We start from the raw sequence: 26,960 nt of genomic DNA, 5'->3' as shown, positions 1-26,960 counted from the left end.
AACACCCATTCTTCCAAACAAGCTATTGTTCATTGGATTGATGATCATATTATGAGCAAAAAAAAACTGCTCTTTTAGTCTACAAATGGTGTCAGTAGAGGAGGTGTTAAACCTATTGAAGTCATTACCCGATGGTAAATCTACAGGTTATTATTTATGGACAATTCTTTGCTTCACTATGCTGCTCCTCAGATTGCAGCTCCACTGAAATACACATTTTATTGGTCACTGGAAAAGGGGTATGTTTGCACATGTATGGAAGCATGCTAAACTGTGTTCTATCCCGAAAGACAGCAAAGAACCTGTTACTCCTGCCAATGGTCGACCAATTAGTCTACTCCCTTCACTCAGTAAGATATTGGAGTGTATTGTGAGTAGACAAATATGGGAATACATGGAAAATAATGATCTGATAACTGCCAATCAGCATGCTTATTGCAGAAAACATTCCACTACCGCTGCATTGGTTGACATGACTGACCAGTGGCTCAATGCTATGGATAATGTCAGGTTTGTGGGTGTACTATTTTTTTTATTTTAGTGCAGCATTTTATTTAGTGGATCATTAAATATTTTTGACAAAAGTATTGAATTATGGGTTTAAGAAGGCAGCATTGAAGTGGGTACAGTCATATCTTACTGACAGGAAACAGTCCATCTATATCAAGGGGTCGTTTTCTACGCCTCATGATTTAAACTGTGGAGTACCGCAGGGCAGCTGCCTTGGGCCACTTCTTTACTTAATATATACCAACAACCTTCCTTATGCCTTATATGAAACTCAAGTTACTATATTTGCAGATTATACTACAATTTATACAGCAAGACAATCAGTTCAACAGGTACAGCAAGCTTTACAAGTAGATCTGGGAAATATCAGGGAGTGGGTTCGCCGGAACTAACTCGTTTTGAACACCAAGAAATCCAAGGTTATATTGGTCTGTTCCACCAGGAAACGGCTAACACAGCATAGGATACAATTAAGTATGGGGCGAGTACAAACAGAAACCAAACTACTAGGGGTGCAGCTAGACAACCGCTTATCATGGTTGTCAAATAACTAATCTATGTAAAAAATATATATATAAAAAAAACTGCATGCATGCATGATCAGAAGGAAAGCTAAATATTTTCCCTGGAAACATTCTTAAGCTAACAACCCAAGCATTAATTGGGAGTCAGGTGAACTCCTGTTCTGTGATCTGGGGGAAATGCATCAGAAAGTAAAATTAGGAGGCTGCAGATTGCACAGAACAAAGCAGCAAGGATTGTTGTAAGGTGGAGATATGGTTATTCTGTTGTAGTCATGCTCAATGCTCTTGGTTGGTCATCAATCAACAAGATAATTAGAAAAAAACATGCTTATTTTATTTCAGTGTACACCATTTAAAGCGGCCAAACTCTATTCACAACAGTATTCATTTGGTAAGAGACAGACATTCAGTAAATACTAGGAATATATTGTCCACCATCTACAGTTCAAGGCAGAAGTTTACATACACCGTAGCCAAATACATTAAACTCAGTTTTTCACAATTCCTGACATTTTAATCCTAGTAAAAATTCCCTGTCTTAGGTCAGTTAGGATAAGCACTTTATTTTAAGAATATGAAATGTCAGAATAATAGTAGAGTGATTTATTTCAGCTTTTATTTCTTTCATCACATTCCCAGTGGGTCAGAAGTTTACCTACACTCAATTAGTATTTGGTAGCTGTCACGTTCCTGACCTGTTATCCCTTGTTTTTGTATTTATTTAGTATGGTCAGGGCGTGAGTTGGGTGGGTTGTCGATGTGTGATTTTTATGTTGGGATTTTGTGTGTTCGGCCTGGTATGATTCTCAATCAGAGGCAGCTGTCAATCGTTGTCCCTGATTGAGAATCATACTGTCACGTTCCTGACCTGTTTTCTGTTGTGTTGTATGTGTGTGATGGTCAGGGCGTGAGTTTTGGGTGGGCAGTCTATGTTTTCCGTTTCTATGTTGGTTTTGGGTTGCCTGGTATGGCTCTTAATTAGAGGCAGGTGTTTTGCGTTTTCCTCTAATTGAGAGTCATATTAAGGTAGGTTGTTCTCACTGTTTGTTTGTGGGTGATTGTCGCTGTGTCTGTGTTTGTTGCACCACACGGTACTGTCTCGTCTCGTTCGTTCGGTCGTTCCTGTTCATGTGTTCTTCGTTTCATGTAAGTTTGTAGTTTAGGTCTGTCTAGTTCGTTTTGTTATTTTGTAAATTAGTCAAGTGTATTTCGTGTCTGTTCTTCGTCTTGAAATAAAGTCATTATGTATTCACAACCCGCTGCGCCTTGGTCTACTAACTCACCGAAAGACAACCGTTACAGAATCACCCACCAAACCCAGATCAAGCAGCGGGTTAACGGACAGCAACGACAGCAGCAGTGGGAAAAGGAGGATTGGACATGGGAAGAGATCCTAGACGGAGAAGGACCCTGGGCAGAACCAGAGGAGTGTCGCCGCCCCAAGGCGGAGCTGGAGGCATCTAAAGCGGAGAGGCGACGTTATGAGGAGGCAGCACGGAAGCAAGGCTGGAAGCCCGCAAGTACTACCCAAACATTTCTTGGGGGGGGGCTAAGAGGTAGTGGGCCAAGGGCAGGTAGGAGACCTGCGGCCACTTCCCAGGCTAACCGTGGAGAGCGGGAGTACGGGCAGACGCCGTGTTACGCAGTAGAGCGCACGGTGTCTCCTGTACGGGTGCATAGCCCAGTGCGGGTTATTCCACCTCCCCGCACTGGTAGAGCTAGATTGAGCATTGAGCCAAGTGCCATGAGGCCGGCTCTACATATCTGGCCACCAGTACGTCTCCTTGGGCCGGCTTACATGGCACCAGCCTTACGCATGGTGTCCCCGGTTCGCCTACATAGCCCGGTGCGGGTTATTCCACCTCCCCGCACTGGTCGGGCGACGGGGAGCATTCAACCAGGTAAGGTTGGGCAGGCTCAGTGCTCAAGGGAGCCAGTACGCCTACACGGTCCGGTATTTCCGGCGCTACCTCCTCGCCCCAGCCCAGTACCACCAGTTCCGGCACCACGCACTAAGCCACCTGTGCGTCTCCAGAGCCCTGTTCCTCCTCCACGCACTCTCCCTATGGTGCGTGTCTCCAGCCCAGTGCCTCCAGTTCCGGCACCACGCACTAAGCCATCTGTGCGTCTCCAGAGCCCTGTACGCACTGTTCCTTCTCCCCGCACTCGCCCTGAGGTGCGTGCCCTCAGCCCGGTACCTCCAGTTCCGGTACCACGCACCAGGCCTATAGTGCGCTTCGAGAGGTCAGTGTGCCCTGTCCCTGCTCCCCGCACTAGCCTTGAAGTGCGTGCCGTCATCCCGGTACCTCCAGTTCCGGCACCACGCACCAGGCCTACTGTGCGCCTCAGCAGGGCAGAGTCGGCCGTCTGCCCAACGCCTTCTGCACTGCCTGTCTGCCCAGCGCCGTCTGAGCCATCTGTCTGCCCAGCGCCGTCTGAGCCATCTGTCTGCCCAGCGCCGTCTGAGCCATCCGCCTGCCCAGCGCCTTCTGAGCCATCCGTCTGCCCAGCGCCTTCTGAGCCATCCGTCTGCCCAGCGCCTTCTGAGCCATCCGTCTGCCCAGCGCCTTCTGAGCCATCCGTCTGCCCAGCGCCTTCTGAGCCATCCGTCTGCCCAGCGCCTTCTGAGCCATCCGTCTGCCCAGCGCCTTCTGAGCCATCCGTCTGCCCAGCGCCTTCTGAGCCATCCGTCTGCCCAGCGCCTTCTGAGCCATCCGTCTGCCACGAGCCTTCTGAGCCATCCGTCTGCCACGAGCCATTAGAGCCGCCCGTCTGCCACGAGCCATTAGAGCCGCCCGTCTGCCAGGAGCCGCCAGAGCCGCCAGCCAGTCAGGAGCCGCCAGAGCCGCCAGCCAGTCAGGAGCCGCCAGAGCCGCCAGCCAGTCAGGAGCCGCCAGCCAGTCAGGAGCCGCCAGAGCCGCCAGCCAGTCAGGAGCCGCCAGAGCCGCCAGCCAGTCAGGAGCCGCCAGAGCCGCCAGCCAGTCAGGAGCCGCCAAAGCCGCCAGCCAGTCAGGAGCCGCCAGAGCCGCCAGCCAGTCAGGAGCCGCCAGAGCCGCCAGCCAGTCAGGAGCGGCCAGAGCCGCCAGACAGTCAGGAGCGGCCAGAGCCGCCAGACAGTCAGGAGCTGCCAGAGCCGCCAGACAGTCAGGAGCTGCCCTACAGTCATGAGCTGCCCTCCAGTCATGAGCTATCCTACAGTCGTGAGCTGCCCTTCAGTCGTGAGCTGCCCAACAGTCGTGAGCTGCCCAACAGTCGTGAGCTGCCCAACAGTCGTGAGCTGCCCAACAGTCGTGAGCTGCCCTACAGTCGTGAGCTGCCCTACAGTCGTGAGCTGCCCTACAGTCGTGAGCTGCCCTCCAGTCGTGAGCTGCCCTCCAGTCGTGAGCTGCCCTCCAGTCGTGAGCTGCCCTCCAGTCGTGAGCTGCCCTCCAGTCGTGAGCTGCCCTCCAGTCGTGAGCTGCCCTCCAGTCGTGAGCTGCCCTCCAGTCGTGAGCTGCCCTCCAGTCGTGAGCTGCCCTCCAGTCGTGAGCTGCCCTCCAGTCGTGAGCTGCCCTCCAGTCGTGAGCTGCCCTACAGTCATGAGCTGCCCTACAGTCATGAGCTGCCCTACAGTCATGAGCTGCCCTACAGTCCGGAGCTGCCACCCAGTCCGGAGCTGCCATTAGTACAGAGTTGTCCCTCTGTCCTAAGCTGTCCCTCTGTCCTAAGCTGTCCCTCTGTCCGGAGCTACCTCTCTGTCCGGAGCTACCTCTCTGTCCTGAGCTGTCTCCTCTATGTAGGAGGGGCCTTAGTAAAGGTTCCTGGACCATGGTTGGGGGCGAGGGTCGCCACTCAAAGGACGCTAAGGAGGGGGACAAAGACAGTGGTGCAGTGGTGTCCTCGTCCACCGCCGGAGCCGCCACCGCGGACAGATGCCCACCCAGACCCTCCCCTTGAGTTTTAGGGGTGCGCCCGGAGTTCGCACCTTGAGGGGGAATCATACTGTCACGTTCCTGACCTGTTTTCTGTTGTGTTGTATGTGTGTGATGGTCAGGGCGTGAGTTTTGGGTGGGCAGTCTATGTTTTCCGTTTCTATGTTGGTTTTGGGTTGCCTGGTATGGCTCTTAATTAGAGGCAGGTGTTTTGCGTTTTCCTCTAATTGAGAGTCATATTAAGGTAGGTTGTTCTCACTGTTTGTTTGTGGGTGATTGTCGCTGTGTCTGTGTTTGTTGCACCACACGGTACTGTCTCGTCTCGTTCGTTCGGTCGTTCCTGTTCATGTGTTCTTCGTTTCATGTAAGTTTGTAGTTTAGGTCTGTCTAGTTCGTTTTGTTATTTTGTAAATTAGTCAAGTGTATTTCGTGTCTGTTCTTCGTCTTGAAATAAAGTCATTATGTATTCACAACCCGCTGCGCCTTGGTCTACTAACTCACCGAAAGACAACCGTTACACATACTTAGGCAGCCGGGGTTTCACGTGTGTTTTGTGGGTGTTTGTTTTCCGTGTCAGTGTTTGTTACCACACGGGACTGTTTCGTTTGTTTAGTCTGATCTTGTTCGTGCGTTCTTCGTTATATGTAAGTTCACATGTTCAGGTCTGTTGACGTCGTTTGTTGTTTTATATAGTTTTTTCAGTGTTCTTCGTTTTCGTCTTCTTTAAAAAATAAATCAAACATGTATTCTCCACAAGCTGCGTTTTGGTCCGATCCATGCTCCTCCTCAAACGAGGAGGAGAACAATCGTTACAGTAGCATTGCCTTTAAATTGTTTAACTTGGGTCAAACATTTCGGGTAGCCTTCCGCAAGCTTCCCACAATAAGTTGGGTGAATTTTGGCAAATTCCTCCTAACAGAGCTGGTGTAACTGAGTCAGGTTTATAGGCCTCCTTGCTCGCACACGCTTTTTCAGTTCTGCCCACAAATGTTCTATGGGATTGAGGTCAGGGCTTTGTGATGGCCACTCCAATACCTTGACTTTGTTGTCCTTAAGCCATTTTGCCACAACTTTGGAAGTATGCTTGGGGTCATTGTCCATTTGGAAGACCCATTTGCGACCAAGCTTTAACTTCCTGACTGATGTCTTGAGATTTTGCTTCAATATATCCACATAATTTACTCCTCATGATGCCATCTATTTTGTGAAGTACACCAGTCCTTCCTGCAGCAAAGCACCCCCACAAAATGATGCTGCCTCCCCCGTGCTTCACGGTTGGGATGGTGTTCTTCGGCTTGCAAGCCTCCCCCTTTTTCCTTCAAACATAACAATGGTCATTATGGCCAAACTGTTATATTTTTGTTTCATCAGACCAGAGAACATTTCTCCAAAAAGTACAATCTTTGTCCCCATGTGCAGTTGCAAACCGTAGTCTGGCTTTTTTATGTCGGTTTCAGAGCAGTGGCTTCTTCCTTGCTGAGCGGCCTTTTATAGGACTCGTATTACTGTGGATATAGATACTTTTGTACCTGTTTCCTCCAGCATCTTCACAAGGTCCTTTGTTGTTGATCTGGGATTGATTTGCACTTTCCGCACCAAAGTACGTTCATCTCTAGGAGACAGAACGTGTCTCCTTCCTGAGCGGTATGACGGCTGCTTGGTCCCATGGTGTTTATTCTTGCGTACTATTGTTTGTACAGATGAACGTGGTACCTTCAGGCGTTTTGGAAATTGCTCCCAAGGATGAACCAGACTTGTGGAGGTCTACACATTTTTTTCTGAGGTCTTGGTTGATTTCTTTTGATTTTCCCATGATGTCAAGCAAAGAGGCACTGAGTTTAAAGGTAGGCCTTGACATGCATCCACAGGTACACCTCCAATTGACTCAAATTATGTCAATCAGCCTATCAGACGAGAAGCTTCTAAAGCCATGACAATTTTCTGGAATTTTCCAAGCTGTTTAAAGGCACAGTCAACTTAGTGTATGTTCTCTTCTGACCCACTGGAATTGTGATAGTGTATTATAAGTGAAATAATCTGTCTGTAAAAAATTGTTGGACAGGAAATGTGTGGAGTGGTTGAAAAACGAGTTTTAATGACTCCAACCTAAGCGTATGTACATTTCCGACTTCAACTGTGTGTGTTATCCAGACAGAGCAATAAAGAAATGTAATTACTAATCTGAGCAAACCAGAAACCTTTCAGTATATACATTCAAACAATACTTTAGAACCATTTAAATATAATAAATTGGAAGGTTGTGCAGGACTTTGGTAGATGAATGAATCAATCTATCCTTTCAGACTAAGAGTATTTATCTGGTCAATATGTCAGTGTATTATGTCTGTTTGTAACAGTGTGGTATACGTGAAAATGTGATTGTATTATAAATTGTATTTTAATATTTAAGGACTCTTGGAAGATTAGTCCAAATAAGGACTAAAATAGATCCTAATAAAATCAAATTCCTCTCTCATTTCTCTCTCGCATTCCTGTCTCTGTCTCTCTCTCATTCCTCTCTCTCTGTCAGTAACTCTCTCATTCCTCTCTCTGTCGGTCTCTCTCTCATTCCTCTCTCTGTCTGTCTTTCTCTCTCATTCCTCTCTCTGTCTGTCTTTCTCTCTCATTCCTCTCTCTCTGTCGGTCTCTCTCTCATTCCTCTCTCTGTCTGTCTTTCTTTCTCATTCCTCTCTCTCTCTGTCGGTCTTTCTCTCTCTCGGTCTCTCTCTCATTCCTCTCTCTATCGGTCTCTCTCTCTCATTCCTCTCTCTCTCCATGTGGCCAATCTCCTTGTTTTGCTGTCTGTTCAGGCTTCTGAGGGATCAGTGTTCTGAGTCAGACTCCCTAGTGATCTGAGTGTCGTTCTGTCTGTATGCCAGTCATTCTCTGGGGCAGACAGACAGATGGCCTGACGTCTGGGCTGAGACACAGGGGCTTAGGTGTAGATGACTCACCAGTACAGCTAAACACTTCCTGGGTACTGGTCTCTTCATTGACCAATAATTCCCAAGAATTACACCAGTAATTTACCTGACCCCCTCCCTCGCGCACTCTCTCGGTCTCTTGGCCCTCCCTCTCTCGCGCTCTCCCTTTCTCCCTCGCTCTCTCTCTCGCCTTTCTTTCCTACCTGTTTCCACAGACTATAGATATGTGTCCATAGCAACAGCCATTATTTAGCCTTGACAGATGTATTGTGTCAACCAGGATGGTTGCATTTATTACATTTCACACCCCTGTTTCACTCGCACATATACACACATATATATATATATATATATACACACACACACAGGAACACACACACACAGGAACACACACACACGCAGGAATATTTGAATTATCCAGGTTGAGTTTCAGGTCCCTGGGCATGATACCTTATCTGTGGCTTTATCTCATGGAGGGACAATGATTGCAGTATAGCTCTGCACTCACGCGTCAGTGATAAGGAGGAGGTGACGTTATGGCTCCCATGATAAGGAGGAGGTGATTGTTATGCCTCCCATGATAAGGAGGAGGTGATGTTATGGCTCCCATGATAAGGATGAGGTGATGTTATGGCTCCCATGATGAGGTGATGTTATGGCTCCCATGATAAGGAGGAGGTGATGTTATGGCTCCCATTATAAGGAGGAGGTGATTTTATGGCTCCCATGATAAGGAGGTGACGTCATGGCTCCCATGATAAGGAGGAGGTGACGTTATGGCTCCCATGATAAGGAGGAGGTGATGTTATGGCTCCCATGATAAGGAGGAGGTGATGTTATGGCTCCCATGATCAGGAGGAGGTGATTGTTATGGCTCCCATGATCAGGAGGAGGTGATTGTTATGGCTCTCATGATTAGGAGGAGGTGATGTTATGGCTCCCATGATAAGGAGTAGGTGATGTTATGGCTCCCATGATTAGGAGGAGGTGATGTTATGGCTCCCATTGTAAGGAGGAGGTGATGTTATGGAAAAGGCCAGGATTGTCACAGTTGACACAAACAATGGTGGGCCTCTTTTCTTGTAGGAAGTCAAGGAGGTGGGCTCTGGGAAATTAGGAAATTGTGAAGCAAATTGCAAAATGGCTTCTTTCTTTTGAGAGAGAGATCCTGTATGCATGTCACTGTGTTACTGTCCTCGTGTGTGTGACTGAGATTGTTCTTATGTGCATACACTTGCCTTGTCTGATAGTGCACTACTTTTGGCCAGAATAACAGCCTATTCCCTAAACAGTTCACAAGTTGTGACTAGAATGACACCTTAGTCCCTAAATAGTGCACTACTTTAACCAAATACATTTTTTTAGTCGCATACATATATTGCAGATGTGATCACAGGTGCAGCGAAATACTTATGTTTCTAGCTCCAACAGTGCAGCAATACCGAACAATACACAATAATACACACCAATCCAACAGTGCAGTAATACCTAACAATACACAATAATACACACCAATTCAACAGTGCAGCAATACCGAACAATACACAATAATACACACCAATTCAACAGTGCAGTAATACCGAACAATACACAATAATACACACCAATTCAACAGTATAGCAATACCGAACAATACACAATAATACACACCAATTCAACAGTGCAGTAATACCGAACAATACACAATAATACACACCAATCCTACAGTGCAGTAATACCGAACAATACACAATAATACACACCAATTCAACAGTGCAGTAATACCGAACAATACACAATAATACACACCAATTCAACAGTGCAGCAATACCGAACAATACACAATAATACACACCAATTCAACAGTGCAGCAATACCGAACAATACACAATAATACACACCAATTGAACAGTGCAGTAATACCGAACAATACACAATAATACACACCAATCCAGAATGACCCCCTATTCCAGTTATAGTAAACTACTTTTGACCTGAACGAAACCTTGAATTCATTATACACACCTGTAACTGGATGGAGACCACAACAAATGACCATAGGAAGTGTTTTCCCATTTCCTCTGACTCAAGAGCTCCAATAGGGACAGGAAGCTGGTGAAAGAGTGGGTGGAGGGTAGATTACATTGAATCGTGTGTTGTCACATGGTGTTGTTGTTATGGGTAACATACTGTGCTGTACAGCTGCAAGGTGATTTTGCAGTGTTGTGATGACGAGATGGGGATCTCACTCGTGCAGCCCTAGTCTGTCCCCCACCTTTAACTGTGTGTGTGTTAGGTAGGTAAACAGCATATTGAAACGGGTTGACTTTACACAGGGTTGGCTCTAGGATACTCGTACCCGCAACCCTTCGGTTGCCAGCTCCCTCCCCACCAGATTCTCCTTCACATTCAGGATTTGCACCGACGACCCTCTGGCTCTTAGCCCGCTGCTCTAACCGACGACCCTCTGGCTCCTAGCCCGCTGCTCTAACCGACGACCCTCTGGCTCCTAGCCCGCTGCTCTAACCGACGACCCTCTGGCTCCTAGCCCGCTGCTCTAACCGACGACCCTCTGGCTCCTAGCCCGCTGCTCTAACCGACGACCCTCTGGCTCCTAGCCCGCTGCTCTAACCGACGACCCTCTGGCTCCTAGCCCGCTGCTCTAACCGACGACCCTCTGGCTCCTAGCCCGCTGCTCTAACCGACGACCCTCTGGCTCCTAGCCCGCTGCTCTAACCGACGACCCTCTGGCTCCTAGCCCGCTGCTCTAACCGACGACCCTCTGGCTCCTAGCCCGCTGCTCTAACCGACGACCCTCTGGCTCCTAGCTCGCTGCTCTAACCGACGACCCTCTGGCTCCTAGCTCGCTGCTCTAACCGACGACCCTCGGGCTCCTAGCCCGCTGCTCTAACCGACGACCCTCTGGCTCCTAGCCCGCTGCTCTAACCGACGACCCTCTGGCTCCTAGCCCGCTGCTCTAACCGACGACCCTCTGGCTCCTAGCCCGCTGCTCTAACCGACGACCCTCTGGCTCCTAGCCCGCTGCTCTAACCGACGACCCTCTGGCTCCTAGCCCGCTGCTCTAACCGACGACCCTCTGGCTCCTAGCCCGCTGCTCTAACCTCTCTGCCGCTAGGGCTAAACCCAGTGAAACTGGACCCACCAACATGACTACTTCCACTGGCCTCTCTCACTCTTGTTTACCATGACAACTGTGGGAGGGTGGGGGGTGTCCAGGGTGTGTGTGTGTGGGTATATCTCTAGCCACATGTCACTTGTGCAGGTCTGTTGTTACGCCAGGTGTTTCTGGGTGAAAGAGTTCCCAAGACCCATACTGCACACTGGCTGCTATGTCACATGGAAGCAACTGAGTCGAGCTTTCTTTGATTGAAATCTTCAATGAATCAATGCTCTTTTTTTCTGTGTTCTCCTTACAGATTCATGTACCTAGATTGATTTGAGCTGCAGGGACATTGTATGATCATATGAAATGTAATCAAGATAAATAACAAGGTCCATAAAGAGATATGACTCGAGGACCCTATAGCATGCATAGGTCTTAGTTCTAATGAACTGCACACACATCATCTCAATACGAATCTCAACAATACATCCAATAATCTTTCCTCTGTATCTACAACAATGTCATATGTTTCAGTGCACACACTTTAAAGACAGCTATTATACTTCAGTCTACTTTGATAATTCAACACATAGTGGCATCCATTTTACATGTCTGTTGACTAGTCTTTGTTTTTGTCCTTTTTGTACCAAGTATTTACAGGTTAGTGCTATCCGGGATCATTGGGACATTCCGACCCTAACCTTAACCCTTACCATTTTACATGTCAACTTCAATGGGGTAGGGACGTACCAACGATCCCAGATACCAAGGATCAATATTTACAACACGACTTACTCTGCTGTATGCTCATTGGTCTCCCATTCAGTTCCATTTCCAATCAAATCACTAGAACTGTATAGATTGTAAATATTGACAGTTGCCAGCCACAGAAACACAGTGAAAAGGAGTAGAGAGATCAACTTAGCCATAGATGACACATTTATAAGAGCCATTCACGCCCACATAGATCAGAGACTGACCCCTGACCTCTGAGTGGCCCATGTCTGTGATGGAAGATAAGACACACAAAAGAAGGTTGTGTCATTGTCCGCACGCTCTTTGTTCACTCCCACAAAGCATTTTTAATTCAGCGTTCAGCGATACAAACTAAATGTTTCGACTGACCTTGTTCAGATCCTGTGCCAAGTTTTTAAATGTGCCTTCAGATAAGACTCCTAGGCTGCGTTTACACAGGCAGCCCAATTCTGATCTTTTTGACCAATCAGATCATTGCACATCAGATCTTTTTCAGAGCTGATCCGATTGGTCAAAAGACCAATTAGTGCCAAAAAGGTCAGAATTGGGCTCCCTATGTAAACGCAGCAAAAGACACACAAAACAAACTCATACAAACTCAGCATTTCGACTGACCTTGTCCAGCTCCCGTTCCTAGTTTAAATGTACTTTCAGACTCCTAGACACACAGTATATCTTGCTGCTGCTCCTCCTTAACCCTCATCCATTCTTCTCTGTCAGCTACTGTCACCTCCCTAGCCCTCATCTATTCTTCTTTGTCAGCCATGTTAGATAATAAAACCCATTCCATTCCCTTGTACAGTATCCCTACAATACCTCTCTGTATCTCTGTCTCTGCCTGCCACATAGAGATTAGAACGTCCAGCCAGCCTATATCTCTGCTCCTCTCGTCACAATCCCCTTTCACTTCCTGATACCTACGGTGCTAGGCAGCTCTGATTGGCTGAGCTATGTCTATGTGGCAAGACAAGACTCTGTGATTGGTCTTTACAGTGAGGTGAGAGCATGTGATTGGTCTTTGCAGTGAGGTGAAAGCATGTGATTGGTCAGTGCAGCAAGATATTGCGTATGATTGGTTGTTGCAGTTGAGATAACAGCATGTCATTGGCCTGTTGTGTTGTGCAGTGCCTGGAGACGCTGAGGTCAGGGCAGATGGACATGCAGAAGTTCATCGCCGAAGGCTGCAAGGAGGCTCTGCTGGAGGAGAAGAGACGCTTCTGCTTCCTGGTGGACAAACACTGCACCTTCTCCTATCAGATCGCTGCCTTCCACGACAAGGTATTGGAACTATGCTACAGTGCCTCCTAGGTGCTCAGTCAGTAGAAAACCTGAACATGATTTAAATCCATTAAAGTGATGGGGGTTTTAAGGGGATGTGGGCTAGAGGCTAGGGGTGGAATTGGAACCAGATCGCACTGACTATTTCCATGAATTTACCATAACCACCATCTGTGTACCACGTTTATTATACAAATGTCTAGCGGGGTACCACATCACAAATCCAAGGCTCCCATTCTACAGTAACTACTATGACTGCTGCTGTTCCTTCTCTGACCCCAGGCCAGAGACATGCTTTTCGGGAAGCTGCCCACCTGGCAGGACAAGTGTGGCGATGCCACCAACGTGCCCGAGAGCGTGATGTCTATGATTGAGGGTCTTCGCACCCCAGTGTCCATCACCCCCCAGGCCTCCCCCGTCTCCCAGAGACACAGTAGGGTGAGAAGGCAAAGTCACTCATTCATTAACCATTTAGAAAACAATTTATTAATTAGAATATCTAATTCTGATTCAATGTGAGAGAGCGAGAGAACACAGCACAGATACCTTGTGATGCCACTATGGCTTCACTGATTTCATCATAATAATGAAATGGTACAAACTAGAGGTTGACCGATTAGGATTTTTCAACGCCGATACCGATTATTGGATGACCAAAAAAAGCCGATACCGATTAATCGGCCGACTCTTATATATATTTTTTATATATATTGTAATAATGACAATTACAACAATACTGAATGAACACTTTTATTTTAACTTAATATAATACATCAATAAAATCAATTTAGTCTCAAATAAATAATGAAACATGTTCAATGTGGTTTAAATAATGCAAAAATAAAGTGTTGGAGAAGAAAGTAAAAGTGCAATATGTGCCATGTAAAAAGCTAACGTTTAAGTTCCTTGCTCAGAACATGAGAGCATATGAAAGCTGGTGGTTCCTTTTAACATGAGTCTTCAATATTCCCAGGTAAGAAGTTTTAGGTTGTAGTTATTATAGGAATTATAGGACTATTTCTCTATACCATTTGTATTTGATATACCTTTGACTAATGGATGTTCTTATAGGCACTTTAGTATTGCCAGCCTAATCTCGGGAGTTGATAGGCTTGAAGTCATAAACAGCGCAATGCTTGAAGCACAGCGAAGAACTGCTGGCAAATGCAGGAAAGTGCTGTTTGAATGAATGCTTACGAGCCTGCTGCTGCCTACCACCGCTCAGTCAGTCTGTTCTATCAAATATCAAATCATAGACTTAATTATAATAACACACAGAAATACGAGCCTTAGGGCATTTAATATGGTCAAATCTGGAAACTATCATTTCGAAAACATTATTATTCTTTCAGTGAAATACGGAACCGTTCCGTATTTTATCTAACGGGTGGCATCCCTAAGTCTAAATATTGCTGTTACATTGCACAACCTTCAATGTTATGTCATAATTATGTACAATTCTGGCAAATTAATTACGGTCTTTGTTAGGAAGAAATTATCTTCACACAGTTCGCAGCGAGCCAGGCGGCCCAAACTGCTGCATATACCCTGACTCTGCTGGCACAGAACGCGAGAGAATCGACACAATTTCCGTAGTTAAAAGAAATTCGTTAGCAGGATATACTAACTAAATATGCAGGTTTAAAAATATATACTTGTGTATTGAATTTAAGAAAGGCATTGATGTTTATGGTTAGGTACACATTAGTGCAACGACAGTGCTTTTTTCGCGAATGCACTTATTAAATCACCACCCGTTTGGCGAAGTAGGCTGTGATTCAATGATAAATGAACAGGCACCACATCGATTATATGCAACGCAGGACAAGCTAGATAAACTAGTAATATCATCCACCATGTGTAATTAACTAGTGATTATGATTGATTGTTTTTTATAAGATAAGTTTGCTGCACTCCCGTAACAGGTAGTCAGCCTGCCACGCAGTCTCCTCGTGGAGTGCAATGTAATCGGCCATAATCGGTGTCCAAAAATGCCGATTACCGATTGTTATGAAAACTTGAAACCGGCCCTAATTAATCGGCCATCCTGATTAATCGGTCGACCTCTAGTAAAAACCTGTAATACCTCTACTACTAATGTACCAGTGGCAGGTTAACTACTAATGTATCACTACCAGTGGCAGGTTAACTACTAATGTACCACTACCAGTGACAGGGTAAATACTAATTTACCACTACTAGTGACAGGGTAAATACTAATGTACCAGTGGCAGGTTAACTACTAATGTATCACTACCAGTGGCAGGTTAACTACTAATGTATCACTACCAGTGGCAGGTTAACTACTAATGTACCACTACCAATGGCAGGTTAAACACTAGGCGGCAGGTAGCTTAATGGTTAGAGCATTGGACCAGTAACCAAAAGGTTGCTAGATCAAATCCCCGAGCTGACAAGGTAAAAATATGTCGTTCTGCCCCTGAACAAGGCAGTTAACACACTGTTCCTAGGCCGTCATTGAAAATAAGAATATGTTCTTAACTGACTTGCCTAGTTAAATAAAGATAATAAATGATGTACCACTACCAATGGCAGGTTAACTACTAACAACTGTACATTCTAGCACTCATACTATCCCCTTCCTGTGTTCCACTTCCTATGGTCAGAGCAACTCCATATTCCGGGACACAGTTACACCCCCTGCCCCGGCACTGAAGGCTCAGACCAGCCCATTGGCCAGTATGTTCACGCAGGACACACCCACAACAAACTCAGTCACAGGTAGTGTGTGTGTGTGTTGTGTGTGTGTGTGTGTGTGTGTTCGCATGTCCTCCCCGCTGATCGCTGGTGTGTGTGTTTGTATGTGGGTGTATGCATGGACCTGTGTTCATGTGTCTGTATATTAACCCTTCTCTGTCCCTCTCTCTCCAGACTACAGGGACAACGGAGGGGAGGAGAGTGGTCTAGGTCCCAGGTCAGTGTCTGTGGCCACAGGACTCAACAACATTGTGAAGAGACCCAGGGTCCGCACCATCTTCCCCCACACCTCTGGGACCAACGCTACGCTGCTTAGCTTTGACGAGGGAGACATCATCACCCTGCTCATACCTGATGAGAGGGATGGATGGCTTTATGGAGAACTGGAGAAGACCAGGCAGTAAGTTAGACAGACACACACACTTACGGTGATGCATACACACACACTAGGGCTGGGTCATATTTTATGACGGTATTTTATATTTTTGATTAATAAAAGTTCTACATTTGCTTTATGAGTAGTGCGTGACAACACATATATTCTAAATTATTTCAATGGGTCTTTTGCCATTTGGATTGTTTTATACTGTTCAATTCAACTTCACCCTAAAATAATGTTGTATTATTTTCCATCAATTTCTGCATTCCCTGCAATCATTTGAGATCATTTCCACACTGCCACAATATGGGCAAACATACTAGGCCTTATTTTGAACCAAATGTTGCAATTGCGATTTAGATCAAAACCCTTGGGTGAACTTTTTGAATCATGGTAATAGAATGTTTATTATAATTCTATAGTTAGAATATAAATAATAGTGGGCATAATAGTATTGTTTGACATGACAACGAATGAAAATGCCATGGATGAGTTATTGTGTCAGGGTAGGAACCAAAGTGATGTTTAGTGTTTCCTAGGGGACCATATGATCTTTGGCTACATTAGAACTTTATTCATATAGCCAACATATTCATGCTTCGCCTATTCCTCTTTGATTTAGAAGATACTGTTGCACAAACAGCATGCTGATTTAAGCCTCCAACAGTACTGGTATCAGGCTGTATTAGCTAGCTACGTTTGCTATGACTCAGCCACTAATGCTAATAGCTAATAAAAGTACTAACACGATTTAGCTTAAGTTGCTAAGAAAATACAAACTAGCTGTTGGAGATGTAAGAAGCACAAACCAAACATTCAAATACTGTTATAGAAGGTAAAGTAAAAACCCAAACCGTTCCGTGCATCAATACCTGTATATAGTCAAATAGGGCTGGGCGGTATACCATAACGCACACACACCGCCAGCTGCTGTGTACATGTGGTAGTTCCGGTCCTGATTAGATGTTGATTTGATTGAGCTCCCCTTAACTGGACCACTCCAGGTGGGGCTGGCTGGGCGCCGTGCTCTGGGATCGCTAAGAGCTGCCTGGGAGCCGGCACACACTGGGGAATACAATCAGCGCACGGCTGGAGGCAGAAAAACACAGAGGAGACAGAAGGAGAGAGGGGTAGGAGTGGGGGGAGAGGGGGAAAGAGGTAGAGAAAGGAGAGAATCACAGCCAAATTAATCTCTGATGTTTTTGCTGAATCAAGGCTCAAAATGAACTTTAAAAAGGTGTTGTATTCCTGACATGATGCTGTACATGTTCTTTACAGATTCTAGAGATGATGGACTCTTATATATGACAAAAGCAGTGCACTAAATAGGGTGGCTTTTGGGATGTTGCCTAGATATGTGCCATTGATACAGTGTAGGGTTCTTGTGGAGGTCCCTGCAGTGTGATGTCATTGAGTTGATGAGACACCTATCTGTCACACCTCAGCCAGAGTGATGGATCTGGGTCAGTCACCTAGCAACACACACTGATAACATCCACATGTATCCCTCCACCACCATAGTGTGATGAAGAGTGTCATGGACAGGAATGAAATACATTTAATTAATATCCTGTGAAAACATGAATAATTAATCATATATTCATTATGTTCACAAGGCTATATGACAAAAATCAGTCATCTATGATTATTTGATACCCTTTGAGACAGTAGACTGAGAGAATGAGAGACATGTGACTGTGAAATGTTGGCCTGGTTCCAGATCAGGTTAGTGAAATGTGATCACTACCTAAACCCTACAACATGGTTCACTGTGGTGCTTTTATCAGGGAAGCTGTAAGTTGATACAGTACCCCAGCCTTTATGTATTCTAGTTAAACACTGGCCGCACCCTGCCGCCCATTCTGAAGCCCAGTGAACAAATATGAAAATTTCTCACTGTTCTATTTAAACACTGGCCGCACCCAGCTGCCCATTCTGAAGCCCAGTGAACAAATGGACAAATATGAACATTTCTCACAGGGATTTGTATGGAGTCAGTGATTTGTCCATTCAGAGGCCTATGATGATTATCCACCTTATTCTACCATAATGGCCTCACGTCTATCTCACCACCTGTTAGACAGCTTCAGAGGTTGAAGAGATCCTGAAAAGGGGGTTCTATTCAGCTACTGCATGATGGAGTGGTGTGTAGAGAAGCAGCTTCCAGGGGATTGTGTACTTCAGTGTGGATGTCAATGTATTAGGAGTGTCTGAGGGTTATTCAGGGGCCTGTAGAAAAAAGCTGGGGAGATGGGAGTAGTATACAAGTGTAATCACCTTCCTCTCTTTGTCTGTATGTCTGTGTTCCAGGAGGGGATGGTTTCCATCATCCTATTGCCGGGCATATTCAGAGCCAATAGTGAATAACAACAGGTAAGGGGACCACTCAAGCAGACACACACACACACACACACACACGCACACGCACACACACACGTTTCATCCAGACTTGTTGTCTCATAGTGTTTCTTCTACTCTCCTAGTCTGGTGACCTTTGCTGATCAGAACTCCCTCCCTCCTCTCTCTCCTTTATTCTCCCTCCTTCCCCTCCCCCCCTCTCTCTCCACAGTGTGGGGGCTCCTCCCATGCGCAGTAAGAGCGTGGTGAACCTGCTCCACCAGGACACAGAGACAGATGATTCCTCCATGGTCCTCCCCCCTCCTGACTACAGCGACTTCCCCAAGAGGAGTGTCCTCTCAGGCAGCAAGCAGCACTCGCCCTCCCTCTCCGCCTCCTCCGGCTCTTCTGTACACACGGTCAGTCAGAGCCTGTCAGAGCTGATACTTAGTACTATACAGTTACTAGCTACCTGACCAGAGTTGATACTTAGTACTATACAGTTACCAGCTACCTGACCAGAGCTGATACTTAGTACTATACAGTTACTAGCTACTTGACCAGAGCTAATACTTAGTACTATACAGTTACTAGCTACCTGACCAGAGCTGATACTTAGTACTATACAGTTACTATCTACCTGACCAGAGCTGATACTTAGTACCATACAGTTACTAGCTACCTGACCAGAGCTAATACTTAGTACTATACAGTTACTAGCTACCTGACCAGAGCTGATACTTAGTACTATACAGTTACTAGCTACCTGACCAGAGCTGATACTTAGTACTAGACCAGAGCTGATAGTTAGTACTATACAGTTACTAGCTACCTGACCAGAGCTAATACTTAGTACCATACAGTTACTATCTACCTGACCAGAGCTGATACTTAGTACTATACAGTTACTAGCTACCTGACCAGAGCTGATACTTAGTACTATACAGTTACTAGCTTCCTGACCAGAGCTGATAGTTAGTACTAGACCAGAGCTGATAGTTAGTACTATACAGTTACTATCTACCTGACCAGAGCTGATAGTTAGTACTAGACCAGAGCTGATAGTTAGTACTATACAGTTACTATCTACCTGACCAGAGCTGATACTTAGTACTATACAGTTACTATCTACCTGACCAGAGCTGATACTTAGTACTATACAGTTACTAGCTACCTGACCAGAGCTGATAGTTAGTACTAGACCAGAGCTGATAGTTAGTACTATACAGTTACTAGCTACCTGACCAGAGCTGATACTTAGTACTATACAGTTACTAGCTACCTGACCAGAGTTGATACTTAGTACTATACAGTTACTAGCTACCTGACCAGAGCTGATACTTAGTACTATACAGTTACTAGCTACCTGACCAGAGCTGATACTTAGTACTATACAGTTACTAGCTACCTGACCAGAGCTGATACTTAGTACCATACAGTTACTAGCTACCTGACCAGAGCTGATACTTAGTACTATACAGTTACTAGCTACCTGACCAGAGTTGATACTTAGTACTATACAGTTACTAGCTACCTGACCAGAGCTGATACTTAGTACTATACAGTTACTAGCTACCTGACCAGAGCTGATACTTAGTACTATACAGTTACTAGCTACCTGACCAGAGCTGATACTTAGTACCATACAGTTACTAGCTACCTGACCAGAGCTGATACTTAGTACTATACAGTTACTAGCTACCTGACCAGAGCTGATAGTTAGTACTAGACCAGAGCTGATAGTTAGTACTATACAGTTACTAGCTACCTGACCAGAGCTAATACTTAGTACTATACAGTTACTAGCTACCTGACCAGAGCTGATACTTAGTACTATACAGTTACTAGCTACCTGACCAGAGCTGATAGTTAGTACTAGACCAGAGCTGATAGTTAGTACTATACAGTTACTAGCTACCTGACCAGAGCTAATACTTAGTAATATACAGTTACTCTCTACCTGACCAGAGCTGATACTTAGTACCATACAGTTACTAGCTACCTGACCAGAGCTCATACTTAGTACTATACAGTTACTAGCTTCCTGACCAGAGCTGATAGTTAGTACTAGACCAGAGCTGATACTTAATACTGTACCGTTACTAGCTTCCTGACCAGAGCTGATAGTTAGTACTAGACCAGAGCTGATAGTTAGTACTATACAGTTACTAGCTACCTGACCAGAGCTGATACTTAGTACTATACAGTTACTAGCTACCTGACCAGAGTTGATACTTAGTACTATACAGTTACTAGCTACCTGACCAGAGTTGATACTTAGTACCATACAGTTACTAGCTACCTGACCAGAGCTCATACTTTGTAATATACAGTTACTAGCTACCTGACCAGAGCTGATACTTAGTACTATACAGTTACTAGCTACCTGACCAGAGCTGATACTTAGTACTATACAGTTACTAGCTACCTGACCAGAGCTGATAGTTATTACTAGACCAGAGCTGATAGTTAGTACTATACAGTTACTAGCTACCTGACCAGAGCTGATACTTAGTACTATACAGTTACTAGCTACCTGACCAGAGCTGATACTTAGTACTGTACCGTTACTAGCTACCTGACCAGAGCTCATACTTAGTAATATACAGTTACTAGCTACCTGACCAGAGCTGATACTTAGTACTATACAGTTACTAGCTACCTGACCAGAGCTGATACTTAGTACTATACAGTTACTAGCTAACTGACCAGAGCTGATAGTTATTACTAGACCAGAGCTGATAGTTAGTACTATACAGTTACTAGCTACCTGACCAGAGCTGATAGCTAGTGACTGTATAGTACTAAGTACCTGACCTTATTTGAGGTTTCGGATCATTTCAGTCCTTCTCCATTGTCAGTTGTGTAAACAGGAGAGCTGGCTGACGTTTACATGTGCTGCCTGTCTGCGCATAAGATGTTTCTTTTAATAACACCTTAACAATACTTAATAAGCACTTAATAACATCTCTTACTGATTACAAGCCACATTAAACCATTAGCACATCCTAATTCCCTAAAGGTTGTCTATACAGTATTTGATGCCTCCTCATATTTTTTAAACCTGTATTGGATAGGATAAGGTAGCATAGATGTTACTGTATGGTACAGTATAACAGATCATAGCATTGTATAAGACCATAGATATCAACTACATGACATCACTGGATTGTTGATAAGACACACCTGTAAAGAGGATTTTCCCTTGAGCCAGTATAGTAATAGAGTATAGTAATACAGTATATTATAGTAATACAGTATCGTATAGTAATACAGTATAGCAATACAGTATAGTAGTATAGTATAGTAATACAATAGAGTAATATAGTATAGTAATACAGTATATTATAGTAATACAGTATAGTATAGCAATACAGTATAGTATAGCAATACAGTATAGTATAGTAATACAGAATAGTATAATAATACAGTATAGTATAGTAAAACAGTATAGTAAAACAGTATAGTAAAACAGTATAGTATAGTAATACAGTATATTATAGTAATACAGTATATTATAGTAATACAGTATAGTATAGCAATACAGTATAGTATAGCAATACAGTATAGTATAGCAATACAGAATAGTATAATAATACAGTATAGTATAGTAAAACAGTATAGTAAAACAGTATATTATAGTAATACAGTATATTATAGTAATACAGTATAGTAATACAGTATTGTATAGTAATACAGTATTGTATAGTAATACAGTATAGTATAGTAATACAGTATAGTATAGTAATACAGTATAGTATAGTAATACAGTAATACAGTAGAGTAATACAGTATAGTAATACATATATTCCCGGACTGTTGGACACCCTTGCGTCTGGGAGCCTCTGCCCCACTAAGGGGCTGCTGGACTGCAGTAGAGTAGGACAGGGCTGGGCCTAGCCTGGAGGTTGTTTAAGCTAATATACAGCAGTTTTGAATGACAGAGAAGTGTTGGCGATACCTGCAGGTGTAAAGTAGTTACAATGCATTGTAAGACTCATCATGAGCCTAGCTATCTTAAGATGAATGCACTAACCAAAAGTCGCTCTGTAAAAGAGCGTCTGCTAAATGACTAAAATGTAATTGAGCTTGACAAGGATTATCCCTTTATAGTGGTCTATTATCATATGTAATGATGTGGAGTAAATTCCTGGCCCTCTCCTCATGTCTGACTCCTTGTGTGGGTCACGCCATGCGTGTCTAATGCTCAACCTACACTCTGGCAATGCTCTCAACTAACTCTTGCTTTTGCATGTATTCAAAGTCATCAGTCAAAGTTGTGGGTTTTCAAAGTGCAAAGGCCAATCCGAGGTTGTTTGTGCTTCCCGATCCTGGCTGAATGGAAATTCATGGTAAGAAGCCTTGCCACTAAACACCTGCTGGCGTTGGTTTGTCTGAAGGCAAACAGAGACTCAGTCTCCTGTTTAAACTTGTGCAAGCTATAACATGTACGTATTGATGTGAAATGAGATGAGGATGAGAAGATATAGCCTAGTGAAATAACTCTGGTCGAACATCTCCTGTTTTCACTATGCAAAATGCTACAGACAACCAAGCAAGCAGTGAAAGTAGTGGAAAGTCCCAGTTACTGTAAAGCTATGCAGGATCCCTCCATCCCATTTCACTAAAGCAGAAACAGCTATTGAAACCAGACTCCTTAAACCCCCTAAAAGACATGGAGAAGCCCTGCATTGTGTTCAGTTGGTCCTGGGGCCGCCAGTTCCTCTTCGATGTGAGGTGTGGTTTAACCCTCGCTACCCTGGCTCTCCTTTTAGTGTACTGTCAGCACCCAGAATCACATCTCCACTACTCCATGACGTCCGTCACAAGAGACTACTTTGAGTGTAATTAGCTGCACCTACAGTACAGGCGGGACATCCCGTTCATCACATACACACTAGAAATAGCGACAGGAGGAAACATAAGCGGCTAATGCCCTCATGGCTGTACAGGTCAGTGGTGACCCACAGAGGTCAGGTTGTGGTTGTGATGTTTGGCCCTCCTGTGTGAGAGGTTAAATGGAGAATTCTGGGAAAGACAATACACTTCTCAACTTCTCTCCTCTTTCACTGCGGTGAAATATTCGTTAGGCTACACTCTGCTGTGTCCCGAGTCTGTGTGTGTGTGTGTGTGTGTGTGTGTGTGTGTGTGTGTGTGTGTGTGTGTGTGTGTGTCTGTGTCTGTGTCTGTGTGTGTGTGTGTGTGTGTGTGTGCGCGCTGTGTGCTGTGTGTGTGTGTGTGTGTGTGTCCCGAGTCCGGCCGAGTGTGTGTATGTGTGCGTGCTGTGTGTGTGCGCTGTGTGTGCGCGCTGTGTGTGGGTGTGAATATTATCATGCCTGGCTGTCAGTGTACAAAACATTGAGAACATCTTCCTAATATTTTGCCCTCAGAACACCTCAATTCATCTGGCCATGAACTCTACAAGATGTTGAACGTATTCCACCGGGATGCTGGTCCTTGTTGACTCTGAAGCTTCCCACAGTTTTTTGTGTCAAATTTGCTGGATGTCCGTTGTGTGGTGGACCATTCTTGATACACACGGGAAACTGTTGAGCGTGAAAAACCCAGCAACGTTGTAGTTCTTGACACAAACCATTGCGCCTGGCACCTACTACCATACCCTGTTCAAAGGCACTTAAATATTTTGTCTTGCCCATTCACCCTCTGAATGACACACATACACAATCCATGTCTCAATTGTCTCAAGGCTTAACAATCCTTCTTTAACCTGTCTCCTCCCCTTCATCTACACTGATTGAAGTGGATTTAACAGGTGACATCAATGAGGGATCATATCTTTCACCTGGTCAGTCTCATGGAAATGTTCATAATGTTTTGTACACTCAGTGTACCTACATCCGGTGGCACGGCTCCAGCACAGCCTTCCATTGGAATTCCACTCTGGGTGAACCTGACACCTGGAACCTGACACCCTCCTTCTCTTTCTCTCTTTCTTTCTCTGCTTCTCCCCTCTCCCTTTCTCTGCTTCTCCCCTCTCCCTTTCTCTGCTTCTCCCCTCTCCCTTTCTCTGCTTCTCCCCTCTCCCTTTCTCTGCTTCTCCCCTCTTCTCCCCTGTCTGACTTCCCTCTCTCTTTCAATGTCTCACCCTCTTTTTTTCTCATCAACTTTCTCTCTGTCTCTTTCTGTATCTTTCATTGTTTCTCTGTCCCCCACTCCATGCCCTACCTCCCTCTGTCTCTCTGCCCCGGGCCCCCCACCTCTTTCTCTCTGCCTCGGCCCCCGACCTCTCTCCCTTGGCCCCTCTGCCTCGGCCCCCCATCTCTCTCCTTCTGTCTCTCTGCCTCGGCCCCCCACCTCTCTCCCTCTGTCTCTCTGCCTCGGCCCCCCACCTCTCTCCCTCTGTCTCTCTGCCTTGGCCCCCCACAGCTCTCCCTCTGTCTCTCTGCCTTGGCCCCCTACCTCTCTCCCTCTGTCTCTCTGCCTCGGCCCCCCATCTCTCTGCCCCGGCCCCCCATCTCTCTCCTTCTGTCTCTCTGCCCCGGCCCCTCATCTCTCTCCCTCTGTCTCTCTGTCCCAGCCCCCCATCTCTCTCCCTCTGTCTCTCTGTCCCAGCCCCCCATCTCTCTCCCTCTGTCTCTCTGTCCCAGCCCCCCATTTCTCTCCCAGTGTATGATTATGATTCTAGTAGATACTTATCCTCCATTCATGCTGTATGAGTCAGTCAGACAGACAATCAGTTCCGGATCATTGATAGTAACATGTTTTACCAACGAAACACATTGTATTTAACAGTGCCTGACTACACCAACCTGCTCTGCTCCCATTCATCAAACAACACACAGAGATGGAGCAGGGGTTGAGGTGGTAGACACTGCTCTGGGATGCTCCCAAACAGCACCATATTCTCTATATAGTGCACTACATTTGACCAGGGCTCAGGTCAAAAGTAGTGCACTATATAGGGAATAGGAGGCCATTTAGGACACAGCCCCCACTCTGTGGAGATGGGAATCTATCTATGAGTCATGTTGTGTTCAGTTATACTGTGAGCGGGTGGGGTGAGTGCAGGTGAACACACAGGGTGGGGTTTGTGTAGTAGGCAGGGTTGTGCAAAAACCCCCCCGCTTGAAATATTTTCATATTTCATATCTCGAAATTCATAACATACCAAATGCCTCTGTAGCTAAAATTGTAAGCAAGCTAGTTACAGTGCTTCCTAAAGACATTGTTGTATTGTTTTATTGAACCTGTATTTAACTAGGCAAGTTAGTTTAGAACAAATTCTTATTTACAATGACGGCCTACCCCGGCCAAACCCGGACGACACTGGGCCAATTGTGCGCCGCCCTATGGGACTCCCAATCACGGCCAGATGTGATAAAGTCTGGATTCGAACCAGGGACTGTAGTGATGCCTCTTGCACTGAGATGCAGTGCCTTAGACCACTGTGCCACTCACAAGGGGTGGGGTGTGAGTTGGTGAACACAGGGGGTGGGGTGTGTGGGTAGGTCAACACAGGGTGGGTGTGTGTGGGTAGGTGAACACAGGGTGTGTGTGTGTGGGTAGGCAACACAGGGTGGGTGGGTGTGTGTGGGTAGGTGTACACTGGGTGGGTGTGTGTGGGTAGGTGAACACAGGGTGGGTGTGTGTGGGTAGGTGAACACAGGGTGGGTGTGTGGGTAGGTGAACACAGGGTGTGTGTGTGTGGGTAGGTGAACACAGGGGGTGGGGTCTGGGTAGGTGAACACAGGGTGGGTGGGTGTGTGTGGGTAGGTCAACACAGGGTGGGTGTGTGTGGGTAGGTGAACACAGGGTGTGTGTGTGTGGGTAGGTCAACACAGGGTGGGTGTGTGGGTAGGTGAACACAGAGTGGGTGTGTGGGTAGGTGAACACAGGGTGGGTGTGTGTGGGTAGGTCAACACAGGGTGGGTGTGTGTGGGTAGGTGAACACAGGGTGTGTGTGTGTGGGTAGGTCAACACGGGGGGGGTGTGTGTGGATAGGTGAACACAGGGTGGGTGTGTGTGGGTAGGTGAACACAGGGTGGGTGTGTGGGTAGGTGAACACAGGGTGGGTGTGTGTGGGTAGGTGAACACAGGGTGGGTGTGTGGGTAGGTGAACACAGGGTGGGTGTGTGTGGGTAGGTGAACACAGGGTGGGTGTGTGGGTAGGTGAACACAGGGTGGGTGGGTGTGTGTGGGTAGGTGAACACAGGGTGGGTGGGTGTGTGTGGGTAGGTGAACACAGGGTGTGTGTGTGTGGGTAGGTCAACACAGGGTGGGTGTGTGTGGGTAGGTGAACACAGGGTGGGTGTGTGTGGGTAGGTGAACACAGGGTGGGTGTGTGTGTGTGGGTAGGTGAACACAGGGTGGGTGTGTGGGTAGGTGAACACAGGGTGGGTGTGTGTGGGTAGGTGAACACAGGGTGGGTGTGTGTGGGTAGGTGAACACAGGGTGGGTGTGTGGGTAGGTGAACACAGGGTGGGTGTGTGTGGGTAGGTGAACACAGGGTGGGTGTGTGTGGGTAGGTGAACACAGGGTGGGTGGGTGTGTGTGGGTAGG

At 45.9% G+C, this 26,960-nt stretch overlaps 1 protein-coding gene across 2 annotated transcripts in view; it reads left to right on the top strand.

Annotated features, from left to right (window-relative positions):
- Positions 1 to 26,960, top strand: part of LOC129833398 (brain-specific angiogenesis inhibitor 1-associated protein 2-like protein 1) — a gene marked incomplete at its 5' end in the record, with an annotated part of 76,029 nt that overhangs the window by 39,342 nt on the left and 9,727 nt on the right. Inside the window, 6 exon segments of one of the 2 annotated variants that reach the window (XM_055897973.1) lie at positions 12,854 to 13,006; positions 13,289 to 13,444; positions 15,634 to 15,706; positions 15,899 to 16,124; positions 18,414 to 18,476; positions 18,673 to 18,859. In XM_055897973.1, coding sequence (XP_055753948.1) covers positions 12,854 to 13,006; positions 13,289 to 13,444; positions 15,634 to 15,706; positions 15,899 to 16,124; positions 18,414 to 18,476; positions 18,673 to 18,859 — 858 coding nt within the window. 2 annotated transcript variants of the gene reach the window in all.

This window comes from Salvelinus fontinalis, chromosome 34, assembly GCF_029448725.1.
Source record: "Salvelinus fontinalis isolate EN_2023a chromosome 34, ASM2944872v1, whole genome shotgun sequence".
NCBI classification, from domain to species: domain Eukaryota; kingdom Metazoa; phylum Chordata; class Actinopteri; order Salmoniformes; family Salmonidae; genus Salvelinus; species Salvelinus fontinalis.
The sequence above is the reverse complement of the archived record's forward strand: the minus strand, read 5'-3'. Positions and strand labels throughout refer to the sequence as shown.